The sequence below is a fragment of the Sparus aurata genome, chromosome 1 (genome assembly GCF_900880675.1).
Source record: "Sparus aurata chromosome 1, fSpaAur1.1, whole genome shotgun sequence".
NCBI classification, from domain to species: Eukaryota; Metazoa; Chordata; class Actinopteri; order Spariformes; family Sparidae; genus Sparus; species Sparus aurata.
Window position 1 is genome coordinate 27,730,019 of NC_044187.1, and position 12,679 is coordinate 27,742,697.

Genomic DNA, 12,679 nt, shown 5'->3' on the forward strand with positions numbered 1-12,679 from the left:
ATGGTAAATATTTTATCATTAAAGTCAGGCACTTTTCATTTTACCTATACCTTTGTTTTAATGCCATTGAAAATGGGTTTATTGTCATCCTGCTAGCTGCTCTGTTATTTTTTGTGATGAGAGTGATTCTTAAAACAATCTTTCCCTTTGTGGCATTAACAGCTTTCAATCGGAAGACAGAGAAGAGTTGAGGTGCACTCAGCTCTTCTGTAGTGCTGTAATGTTGGAGTTGTTTGGGTCAAATGCCGATAACGGATGTCCTCCTCTCATCATGAACAGCTGGGTAGACAATAACATAGTAACTCATGATACGATTCTCGATATGTTGCTGACAATCATGATAGCATCGCGATAGAGCGATTCTACGATAATTGCTACGTTGCAAGAGGAAAAGTGCTGGAATTATGTATGTATATTATGTGTGTGTTTATTCACTGCATTGTGGTGTGTAGTTTTCAGAGTTTGACTTGAACTGAAACGTATTCAAAAGTGCATACAGTCTGAGCTTTTTGCCTTTTTATCACACACACTGACTGCAGCTTGTCCATGTCATGTGTGCAATCATTTCAGTGTAAAACTGCCAGAAAGAAGAACAGTTCTGTAGGTAAAAAGTCTGAAGGAAGGGTACAACTCTGACTCTGGTGAATGACATTGTCAGAGGAATCTTTTTGGAACATCTGCATGTATTAATAAAATTGTCAATATTTGATGCCAGTATCAAAAATCGTATCACAAGAAGTGTTATGTCATATTGCCGTATTTTGTCCCATCCCTAATGAACAGGTTAAGTATTCTTGTCAAAGCAAGAACACAGCTGGGTGCATGACAAAAGCAGCACATGTAGGAAAAATACATTTACATACAAAACTAGCTCTGTTGCTTTTACATAAGTAATATAACAATGAATTTTGTGCTACGGTCACATTTGACCAGACTGATATTGACCGATAGACTCAAGTTGTGTTTGCAATCAGGATTAAAGAGTTTCACTGTCGTATTAGCCACATTTATTTTGGTTGGACGTTTTAAGACTGTTGTTTTACAAGGTATATTTACAGGCATTTGCACTTGGCCCACACTTTGTTATTGTTGAGTTAGACAGCTTTAGTTTGTCAGTGCCATGCCTGTAAGTCAGTGCCGTTGCATTAGGAGGGTTTAGTGTGTTGTTGGTGTGAGTTCTGTCGGTGTACAGTGTTGCATCGGCCAAGTTTACAGTGGTGTTAGTCTGTCAGCTGGGGCAGACTCAGTTTCTCAAAGACTGCTCCTCAGGACCACCATGTATAAAGTGCTATCCTCGCCGGATTATACCCTGTTGTCGGATTAGCAGAGTTTCCATGGTGATGGCAGGTTTAATCTTGACACCTTTTGGAGAGGAAGTTTCACAGAAGTGACCAATATAGATCTGGATGTGACAGGGGGCCCCCTTTGGTTGGCTGGTTTTCTGAAGCAGGCAAATAGAGCTAAACTAAAGGACTGAGTTAGATATAAAACTATAGTCCTGTATCATGTCTGGGTCAGGGTTTATACAACAGGCTCTGAGTGAAGCCTCTAGAAAGACTGGGGGGGGCTGCAGGGGTTGCAGAGAGGTGGATTCTTAGTGATGTCATCCTGCTGAAAATGGCCCGTGGTGTTCAGGGCGACATCAACAGAAGCCAAGTCACTTACAGCAGCAGACCTTCAAACTTCAAACATTATGAAAGTCTAAAACACATATATTATTATTATTTTTAAATAATTTAAATTAAGTTCAGTGTCTTCTTAAATGTAGTAAACAGACTTAGTTTCCTGTATATCATATACAACTGATAAAAAGGTTTAAAAAATAGCTTTCACAGAAAGGGGGGCGCTGTGGAACTTCTATGTTGTGGTGGAAGTCGATTGTTAGTTTATGTTAGCAGACTCCATCTCTAAACTTCTGTTAGCTGCTGTTGCTCCCTGAGAGGCACCTAGACGAGCCACTCAAGAACATGCATGAAGTCGCATCCTTCACAAAGAAATCCACAGTCCGGCAGCATCAAACAACTCAAACAAACTGTCCACACCATGAGAGAAGTGGAAGGTCACATTTTTTACTTCATGTTACAATCCACTCACATATGGCCAATAAAAATGTCATTAATACATTTAGATTGCTACCGATTGTTCCATATAGCCCATTTAAGCCTGCTGTACTTCAACCACAGAAATGTTATATTTTATTTTTGATTAAAAAACATAATGCTACAGTTGACACACGATGACTAGAAGCTGCAAATGACATGAAGACATCATATCATTACAAATCTATTTTAAGAGGTCTATAAGCAGTACACACCATACAGAACCATAGATTTTATTGATATTTTACATAATTTACATGAACACAAACGTTTCATTAAAAAGGTGTTTTAAATAAGAATCTTAATGTAACACATATGATAAGGTTATGTATTAAATCATTTCTTTCAGTGCTCTTTGGCCTTTCACACAGCTGCGTGTAGGCTGATAACCTAAGCTCGAAGGTGTGTCACAGAGCACACACAGAAAAATCAGCCTTTTCTTGCTTTAGTCTCCTCCTGTGTCACACCTTTGCTTGGACAGTGTGATTGCCTGTTGGAACAAATCACAAACAAAGAATCTTAGCTCTTCTAGTTTGGCCCAGCAGAGAAGTATCAGCTTACTGCTAAAATGTTTTGAGAAACCCGTCACTGGAGTCATAAATGTCAAAGGCTTGAGAGAAATTTGATGCTGATATCTGAGGTGCTGTGATGATGTAATGTGCAGGTAGCATTGCTGAGTTTGTTTTTTGCATTAATGAGGAATTTCCTGATGCATTTCCATCCATTCATTCCTGCAGTGACTTGAAACTTGTCTAGAACAGACAATAACTCCCTGCTAGATAATTTAAGAAGGGATGTTATTCACCGCTCTAAAGCAAGACTGAAATGTCAGAGTTCAGTTTCATCACCTTCTGAAATGAATAATTGGGTCAATGCTTGCATAATAACTCAGGCATGTAAGGCATTTACAGATCCAAACGTATTGTAAATGTTTTGGAAACTGGGCAGTAATGGATGACATGTAATCAGGATTATATAATCAGATTAGAAAATTAGTTATCGGGTCGGATTACATTTTGCAAATATGTACAATTAGATTTTGGTTACATTGCCAAGGATTACTTTGATGATTTTATCTTTAAAGTATGCATTTTTTAAGTTTTAAGTAAATGTACAACAAAAACTAAAAACATACAAGTTTTCAACACATAATACTGTTATGATGTAATGAATTTTGTTTGTAGTCAGCACCTACATTAACGTCTGACAAATTGTTACAGACCTGGGATTTGTATTTACCACAGTGGTGTTGCATTTAGAAACTGTGGGGGGTGCCAAATCACACAAAATGACAATTTCTACATGATGTTGCCTCAATACAAAACACAAAAGTAAAACACTGTCAGGGGGGAAGTTACTGCAGGAAGGGTACTTTCATTGTTGATACTTTAAAGCAACATTATGTATAAATTGGCTTTTTTTCTGCACATCACATTCAGTTTTCAAAACAAATCTCAGAGCCTGGATGTACAAAATGTTAAATAAATCAGATAAAGATCTTCGATGTATAAATGGAGGCATTGTGAGTCTACAAGAGAAGGGCCTTGGAGAGTTCTGTAAGTGGCCTCAAGTCAAACCGATGAAGCTATTTAATCAGATAGTGGGATTTTGTGGTGATGTCCTGGAGGTTTCACTGCTCTGGGATCCCGCCTGTAAATACTGTGTGTGTCCAGACGTGCCTGTGTGCTCTTCATGTTTCTGGTTTGTTGTCATTGTGTTTATATTCGGGGCAGTTGGGCCATAGCTGGCAGCCTGGCACAAGGTCGTGTACTTTGGCTGTGATTATGTGTATATATATATGTGTATGTGTGTGTGTGTGTGCGCCAAGGCTCTCTGAAACCCTAATACCAGCTGTTGAATACTCCACATCCATTGGGTGTGTAGGCACAGCCAGGGCTAAATTTAACATTTATCGCCATCATGAATGGAAAACAGGGTTATTATCTGTTCCTTCGTGTGTGTGTACATGTCCCTCCACTTTATTTATTGTGCTGTTTTTTGTAGGTCGAGCCAAATGCCACCATCGGAGAGATCAAGTCTATGTTCCACAAGAGCCGTGAGTACCACCTCTCTGCCAGCGACTATAGTCTCATAAACCAGATTTAAGATTGAGCAAAAATTCAAGCCACACACAGAAATACTCACTTTACATCCCATCTTTAGATGTGTATGAAGCATTTGTCCATCTGTTTCAGATCCTCAGTGGTACCCAGCAAGACAGTCCATTCGCCTCGACCCAAGTAAGTCAGCTAAAGTGTGATCCATCAGTATAACCACATAGCACCTATAATTCAAACTCATAACTTTAATATTTTTAATATTAACGAGGTAATAATACAAACTCAGCTTTCATAACTGAATAAACAAGCTGTTGTCAGAAGAAAACAAGGGCCCCAGAACACTGTTAGAAAGAAAGTAAAACAGTATGAAATTGTGTTGACTGTGTTAAGATCAGTTTGTTTATTCAGTCATGAAAACAAAGAGAGTTTGTTTATGTAGTCTGTTTAGGCATAAAGACTCAGTCAATAAAGATATTTCTCTTCTGATTAACATTTCTTCCCAAAAACTCCATACTGCATCTTTAAAGTAAATGTCGTACTACCTCTCTTTACCATCATAATTTACTCATGAAGTAAACCATGTGTGTGTCTCAGAGGGGAAGTCTCTGAAGGATGAGGATGTTCTGCAGCATCTGCCTGTGGGAACCACAGCAACCTTCTACTTCAGAGACCTGGGAGCCCAGATCAGCTGGGTCACAGTGAGTACAACAGGAAGCAGAGCAAACACGGGGACACGTCGTGCTGTCACAGTCAGGTCCAACAGTCCTGACAAGCCCATATTCATCTGAATGCAGGTGGGATCAAGCAGAGCTATATTGAGATTTCCCGCTGGGTAAAAAGGGAGTGTGTGTGTCAGAAGTTTTCCAGTGACCCTGAGGTTAATTTGCTCTGGTGGACTTCACTCTTAATGTTAAAGTTGTGTTAGCTCTGCTGGGATTTTGAAGAAGGGCTGGTAGACGAAAGACAGAGCAAGCAGAGGAAATTATGTATTTTTTCTTTCTAACACATCTCCAAGCCAATATATCAATAATACCACAATATGGATTAACTGAGTCTCCAGGGCTCTGACTTATCACGTCCTACATTCTTTTCTTTCAGGTGTTTCTGACAGAGTACACCGGCCCTCTGGTCATCTATCTGATGTTCTACTTCAGGGTTCCTTTCATCTACGCACCCAAATATGACTTTACCACCAGTAAACACTGGGTCGTACAGTGAGTGTCTCCAACAGGCCCTCAAAAAAGTTACTACAACAATAACTTATGAAATCTATTTAAGTAGAAGTTTGAATTAGCTGAAAATGAGCCTACTTACAGTTTCCAGTCTTTGACATTAGCTCAGCTAATTAGCTGCTTGCTGCAGCTTCATGTTCACCATACAGACATGAAAGTGTTGGTCTACTTTTACTAACTCTCAGCACAAAAACCACTCAGTGTTCCCCCCCAAAATGTCAAACTATTCCTTTAGTTTAAGCCACGCTTTTTCCTATGAGCCTTTGGATTTGGACACTTTTTGGACAAGGGGATAAAATTGTCGGCGCTTTGTTCTAATTGGGAGGGCACTGTGTATTTGAAATCCTCATTTTAATGACAATAGTCAAGCTAATACCAGCACGTGTTCTTCTTCCAGCCTCGCCTGTATGTGTCACTCTTTCCACTACGTTAAGAGGCTGCTGGAGACGCTGTTTGTCCACCGCTTCTCTCATGGAACAATGCCGTTACGCAACATCTTCAAGGTGAGATACTTTCCTCACTCAAACTCGGTGGCCTCACATTAGTATGTGCAAAGGTGTGACCTTATATAGATCTCAGTACCACCGCAAGAAAGAAAGATGACGTTCCTGTAACACTCTGTTTCAGAACTGTACCTACTACTGGGGCTTTGCAGCATGGATGGCCTATTACATCAACCACCCGCTGTACACACCACCAAGTAAGCATGCACTGGACATACACATCCATATACCAGTTGTAACTCCTTTTCATCAATACTCATGTTAGCTGTGTCTTGTTTCAGTCTACGGCGAGCAACAGATCAGACTGGCCCTCATCGTCTTCTTGGTAAAAATCTTTCTAGCGACGATGCTTTGTTCTCCCATTTATTTTATATTAACAGACATATCATTTACATCATTTAAATAGTATTTTAATCTTTTAGTCTCTAGTGTACAGTAAGAGTTTTGTTTTGTTGTCTTTTGGTCTACGCATACTCAGTAAAAAAAATCACTTGTGTGAATGTTTTCTTTGTTAGTTCTGTCAGATCGGCAACTTTTCCATCCACGTTGCTCTGCGGAACCTCCGTCCACCAGGTACACACACCTGTACATCTGAGACACACACACACACACACACACACACACACACACACACACACACACACACACACACACACACACACACACACACAGTGAATGTGGCCTGAACTGTAATTATTATATATTAGGTAACACAGTATTTCAAAGGATGTCCTTTGTTTCCCTTTTAAAAAATACAATTGATATTTCTGTTAATGGCAATTAAATATGTGTTATGGTAATGGGATCACACCCATTAACTTTTTTTTTTTTTTTTTTCATTCTTTTCACATTTTTACTCATGACTAGAAAGATGTCATTATGGCATGATTAGATGAGCCCAAAAATTCTGTTGGCTAAGCATATTTACATCTTGGTTACATCTTACATCTTGTGTGGAGTTCAACTTAGGTGAACTTTGACGAGCGTAATCAGCTCCACAACCAATAGCAAAGAAGTTGTGGTTGTCCCCTCAAATGGACTAAAAACCGGCTCATGGTCAGTTCACAAATCGTCGGTCAGCTTTTTAAAATGTCAATTTTTTTTTTTTTAAATTAAGATGAAACATTGAAATGAGTAGATGGTTTTAAAAACATATATATATATATATATATATATATATATATATATATATATATACACACACATTTATATATATATATATATATATATATATATATATATACACACACATTTATATATATATATATATATATATATATACACACATTTATATTCATTTATTCATTTATTTTTTATAAAAGTTTTTTTTATTTATATTCCTTTTGTTTTGTTACCTCGATCCAGGCTCAAAGACCAGGAAAATTCCCTATCCAACCAAGAACCCCTTCACCTGGATCTTCCTGCTGGTCTCCTGCCCTAACTACACCTACGAGGTAACAGTTCATGGCGAAAAGAGTCTTCTCTGCATGAACGTGGCTTCTGTTGCTTGAAAAGTGTGCAAGACTTGTTTTGTCATTGTACGCTGAAGGTTTTGTTAGTTCACTTGCAGCTGCTGCCCTCTTGTGGTGTCAGCGTGTGTGTGTAACATCCCTCCTCTTCTTTCCTCAGCTGGGCTCGTGGCTCGGCTTCACCTTGATGACCCAGTGCCTGCCGGTGGCCTTCTTCACCTTGGTGGGTTTCATCCAGATGACTGTGTGGGCCAAGGGCAAGCACCGCAGCTACCTGAAGGAGTTCCGCGACTACCCTCCTCTCCGCTCACCCATCCTGCCCTTTGTCCTGTAGAGGACCGCTGGGCCGCTCCCCGTTCAGCTGCCCCACTTGTAGGAGTCATGTTCCCCCTCGCCCATCTCTCCCCCCTCAGCCCTTTTTCCTTCCTTCAAAATTTACACTGGAACTTAGAGTGACTGACAGACTTAAAGAAATCTAACCCTGTCCCCTTTTTTCTGCCCCCTTCAACCAGATAGTCTCTTTCCCTTCCTGTCTCCCTGTCATGTTGAGTGAAAATGTGAAACACTACACTTGCTCTATTTTTTTACCGCCCACAGACAAACCATTCTGATTGGCTAATTGACTTCTGTGCGCTTGAGTTCCCAGAGCAGTCTTCACCTTCAGACTACCCGGTGCATACTGAATGATGTACTATACTGTTTATACTGTTAACATGCCTGACCAGGCTTACATCAGTTTATACTGTTGTTTTGGGGTTGAATCTGCATCTGGGGATTTTCAGCTTGACTGTGCAGTGATGATATCCACTAATGCAAATCTGAAGGCATGATAGCATTTGATTTTGTTGATGTCTGAAGTAATTTATTAAAAAAAGATAAACCAAAATGTCGCTGCCTTATTATGTGTTTCATGTGTCGGATTTGCACCAATTACGTTTGCTACTTTGCTACCGGCTTTGTGAGTATCAGCACAATGGGCTTGTGTAGGGACTGATATGTTTATAATACATGATACTGATTATCAGTAATCAAGGAGATACAATATATATATATATATAATATTTGGAGTTGATATAGAGTTGCAGTAAAAATAAAAATCTTGTTGTATATTGAGTCATTTCCATTTTCTGCTACTTTGTACTTCCATGCTTACATTTCATTGATAACTGCAGCTTTGCATTACTTTGGAGATTCAGATTATTCAGTATTATTATTCAGTGATTATAGACAGAGAAAGGATGCTGCATCAGAGCAAAAGTACAGTATTGCATTTTACACCTAACATTATCAGCAATCTGACATACTGATATTTGGATAAATGCGTCATAGTGGCCCCGATGATCATTCAGGCTGATAATCAGTCCATCCAAAATTTCAATGTGTGATGTAACAGGCCACAAATACAAGAATGCGTTTACAAGAAAACTGTAGAAAACAACCAATTTTTTGTATTTTCAGTCAAATACTGTACATATGTAAAAACAAATAAACTAACAAAAAAAGGTTAGTTTGTTAAGTTTGTCACAGGGGAGACAAATCTTTTAACATTCAAAATAGTATATCATTTATTTTGTGGTCTATACACAGATGTTAAGTTGTCCTGAACCAGTAGACTGAATGTCCACATGGTGGCATCATCTAAACCAGAACGCAGTCTTCACTTAGACAGAAAACAATTTAAAATCCTGCTGTCGTCAACCAAATATCACACTAATGTATCTGGTGATGTCATCCAGAGGAAAACTGTGTTATGACATTAATGAGGCTGAAGCATGTAGAGCTTAAACAATATTGTTTATTGTGAACGGCAGCACATATATACAGAGTAGAAGATGCATCAGAGCATGTACTGATCACGCAGCTTCAGCCTGAGCCTCAATTCTCTTCTTCCTCAGCTGGAGCCTCCTCTCTCTCTCGTACTCCTTCATACGCATCACATAGCTGGAGAAACACAAGCGTACATGGTTAATGTTAAAGGTGGATGTATATTAATCACATTATGACAGCCTTTAAGTTTAACAGTTAAATCTTACACTGCTGAGGATTTTGAACATACTAAAGTGCCCCCACAAGTTCACAATCAATTAAATCTTTAGGATGCAATGTTATTTAGAAACTCAGAAAGTCCTTAAAACGAAATCAGAAATTTGAACACCCGCAATTCACCTACAACTCTGCAACTCCACCTGCTGAGGAAGAAGTGTAATACGATGGAAAGCACCAGAGAAGCGATGAAGTGGAACTGGTGGTAAAAGAGTTTTGTCAATCTAGAAGACATGGTTCATTCTATTGAGAGGAAATCAGCCTGTTTAATGAGATTGAGGTTTTCTGAGCTTTGTTGTGGCCCTAGATTTAATATATGCCTTGTTTTTTGAGAGTAAGAATGACAAAACACTTGAACAAGATACAATTAATGTGTGGCTTCGAAACAACTTGCATATCTGATAGTAGTGTACAACATCACCAGGTATCTGGGGTTTCAACGTGAAACCAAGTCAGTTGGTCTGCTTAAAGACTCACTGTGTCCGACCCAGCCTCTACTCTCCTGTAAACACTTACTCCTGGTGTTCGCAGTAGTCCCAGTCGTGTCTCTCATGCTTGCAGGCGAGGAAGTTGGGCCAGTTGTCCCTCTTGCACTTCATGAGTTTAAGGAGGTGCTGGGCACAGTAGTCCCTCTGCTCCAAAGGCAGCTGGGCCAAGTTCATCTGCATCTGGCTCGCTACCATCTCTGGCAAAGGGAAACAAATGATCAGGCTGGTGTTTTTTTTAATGTAAGACATGTCCAGGGTAGAAGTTCTGTATAGCCTTCGCAATACATACAAATTTTTTTTCTCCTTACTTCTAACAAGGAGGACTACACAAAAAATATTGAACGGATTTCCACCAAACATGGATGGAGGGTGTGTCTAGGCCCAGAATAGTCCACATTAACTTTTGGTGCAGATCTAGATAAAGGGACGGATCCAGGATTTTTTTTTCTCACTTTAACGCAATGGGGCGTTTTTTTGATATTTCTTTTCTCAGGCAATAATGCATGGATCTTGGATGGATGGGGAAAAAAAATGTCATATTTAGGTGCCTCAATCTACGAGAGAGTACAAATATATCTAATATAAGAAAGAAGAAATAAATAAAAAAAAGAAATAGAATCCAAATAAAAATCAGGGTGTGGATTTAAATGTTTTATTTGATATTGGATTAGGCTTGTTTGAATTAAAGGGGGCTGTGTGGCCTAGGCGGAGGTATGCGCTCTACTGAGTGCCACTCTAGTTTACTTTTATATTAAAGGTAAGGCCTTCTTCTAGACCCAAAACGCCAACTGACAATGAGACACGACAGTATAGACACAGACAAAAAAAAATTTGGTGTCAAAGCAAATAACATTGTAGGACCAGACAGAGGCAGTCAACAAGATTTCATGTACATACAGTATATACATTATTAACGGCTGTCACAGTGCCATTTAGACTGGCTTTACTAGCTTTCAATGCAAAAATACTCCAGCTAGATTGTAAATGGTCCATTACTTGATTTTTAAAGGTGGTATTTTTGACACTGGATCATATGACTTTCTATGGTATTTAAAGATTATGGATCAGAACATGTCCCAATTCACAAAAATCGCCATATGTTCTGTAAACAAACCCAGAACATTACACAAAGTGGTTAAATAGCTATTGCAGACGCACATGTAAATTAATTTAAGATGGATATTTTACTTTAGCGTCAGTATCTGCCTTTAGGGACAACTAGGAACCTTTGGTAGGTGCATGGCAGCATACCGTATATAGTATGACTGAATAAGTACAAACTTATTACAAGACTTTTGTTTTTGTCTGTAAATTACTGCATAACCACGATTTCAAAACTGTTGTCCGCTTTCTCAGTAAATATTTGGATATTCAAAGGTCCAGTGTGTAGGATTTAGTGGCACTGAGGTGGTGAGGATGCAGATTACAGCCAACAATATGCCAGTAAACATGGCGGTGCAAAGTGGAGGACTCCGCCATGCAAAAGAACCTGCTCCCTCTGTAGGTACACAAGGCTCATTCTCAGGTAACGAAACCTCAATGATTCTTATTTTCGTGTCATTTTACACTAATGAAAACATAGTTATGAATATCATTGTATTCCATTTCTGCCTATAGCCTTCTTCATCCCCCTACATCCAACACACTGCAACGTAAATATTAGAATTTCAGATTTTGTTTATGGGGGATAATTACTATTGTGTCATCCCAAAACGTCTTATGAGAAGGTACCAATAATTCACCTGAAATTCAGCGGTAACCATCCAATTACATTCTCAATGTTATGCTACTGATGTCAGAGTCAATGGTTTGTATATGTAAACACAAATTAGTGCCCGTGGCTATAATAAAGAGCTTTAAGTTAATAAACATAGCAAAGCTGGCCATAGACTATAGCAGGGCACCAGCTCACTTCACACTCGACACCTTCAACACCACTTAGCTGCTGCGCAAACCAGCGTATTACTACTGCCATAGCACAAAGCTAACTCGGCTAGCGCTTGACAAGCTGTGCTAGCATGGCTGATAAGAAAATAATGTCCAATCCAGATGATTGTAAACACACAGTAGCATGAAGTTAGACGTTTCCATGAGGTCGGAACAGCTGACAAACCTCTCTCTTTCCTCTCTGGAAAGCCAAACTCGGGGTCGAACTCATATTTCTTCGCTGGGTCCGGTTCGGTGTCTGTCTCGGTGATATAGCGTCTGACCAGGTGAGCTCCCATTGTAGCGACGATGTTTGTGCGCTGTTAGCTAAAATCAGGATGTCGTATTTGTTGCTTCTGTCCCACGCTAATCTAGTATTTCCAAAACGATTCTGCTATTTGCCATTCGGTCACCTCCACAAGCCCCCTGTTTCTACTTCCGCCTGGTACCGGAAATAAACAGCCGAGCGGTGCTTCAGAAAACACCTTCCCCCACAAAGGTTCCGCTGGAAGGTGTTGCTTCCAAAAACTTAGTCAACTTAGTAAACTTACGGGTTCACTTGTAATATTCAATAATTGCAAACATACAAACAGTACAGTTAAGCTCAAAATCTATATTTTCTAGCCAAGTGGGTTACTGTACCACCCTGGCACTCACTGAGTCAACTGGCTCTTGCTAATGTATAAATTAAAAAGGAAAAGTGAAAATTGTCCACAGTGAGATAACAAAACAAAAAACATGTATAATTTGCGTTTGAGGTGGCCATATCTCAAATCTTGTGCAAATAAAATACTTCAGGAAATAAGAGGTGTATGTGGGAAAATGCCTTGATCCGCCAAATCAAGTCTTAAAACAGATT

General features: G+C 39.3%; 2 protein-coding genes across 3 annotated transcripts in view; one reads left to right on the forward strand and one right to left on the reverse strand.

Moving 5' to 3' along the window:
* Window positions 1-8,249, forward strand: part of tecrb (trans-2,3-enoyl-CoA reductase b) — a 14,043-nt gene extending 5,794 nt beyond the window's left edge. For both annotated transcript variants that reach the window (XM_030430423.1, XM_030430414.1), the window contains 10 exons: window positions 4,104-4,155; window positions 4,295-4,339; window positions 4,754-4,857; window positions 5,258-5,373; window positions 5,789-5,894; window positions 6,019-6,091; window positions 6,176-6,219; window positions 6,410-6,467; window positions 7,260-7,348; window positions 7,524-8,249. In XM_030430423.1, coding sequence (XP_030286283.1) covers window positions 4,104-4,155; window positions 4,295-4,339; window positions 4,754-4,857; window positions 5,258-5,373; window positions 5,789-5,894; window positions 6,019-6,091; window positions 6,176-6,219; window positions 6,410-6,467; window positions 7,260-7,348; window positions 7,524-7,697 — 861 coding nt within the window. In that variant the 3' untranslated portion in view covers window positions 7,698-8,249. The remainder of the gene's footprint in view (window positions 1-4,103; window positions 4,156-4,294; window positions 4,340-4,753; window positions 4,858-5,257; window positions 5,374-5,788; window positions 5,895-6,018; window positions 6,092-6,175; window positions 6,220-6,409; window positions 6,468-7,259; window positions 7,349-7,523) is intronic.
* Window positions 8,250-9,138: 889 nt separating this feature from the next.
* ndufb7 (NADH:ubiquinone oxidoreductase subunit B7) lies at window positions 9,139-12,303 on the reverse strand. The gene is made up of 3 exons (XM_030430580.1): window positions 12,008-12,303; window positions 9,923-10,091; window positions 9,139-9,304 (listed from the first exon to the last, which is right to left on the reverse strand). The coding sequence occupies exons 1-3, from the start codon at window positions 12,117-12,119 to the stop codon at window positions 9,217-9,219; spliced, it is 369 nt and encodes a 122-aa protein (XP_030286440.1). The 5' UTR covers window positions 12,120-12,303; the 3' UTR covers window positions 9,139-9,216.
* Between the last annotated feature and the right edge of the window lie 376 nt (window positions 12,304-12,679).

Coding starts and splice junctions, on each gene's coding strand:
- ndufb7 (XM_030430580.1), bottom strand. CDS start 12,119: ATGGGAGCTCACCTGGTCAGACGCTATATCACCGAGACAGACACCGAA. Junction 10,092..12,007: donor TCCAGAGAGGAAAGAGAGAG/GTTTGTCAGCTG, acceptor TCCCTTTGCCAG/AGATGGTAGCGAGCCAGATG. Junction 9,305..9,922: donor GACTACTGCGAACACCAGGA/GTAAGTGTTTAC, acceptor GTGTTTCTCCAG/CTATGTGATGCGTATGAAGG.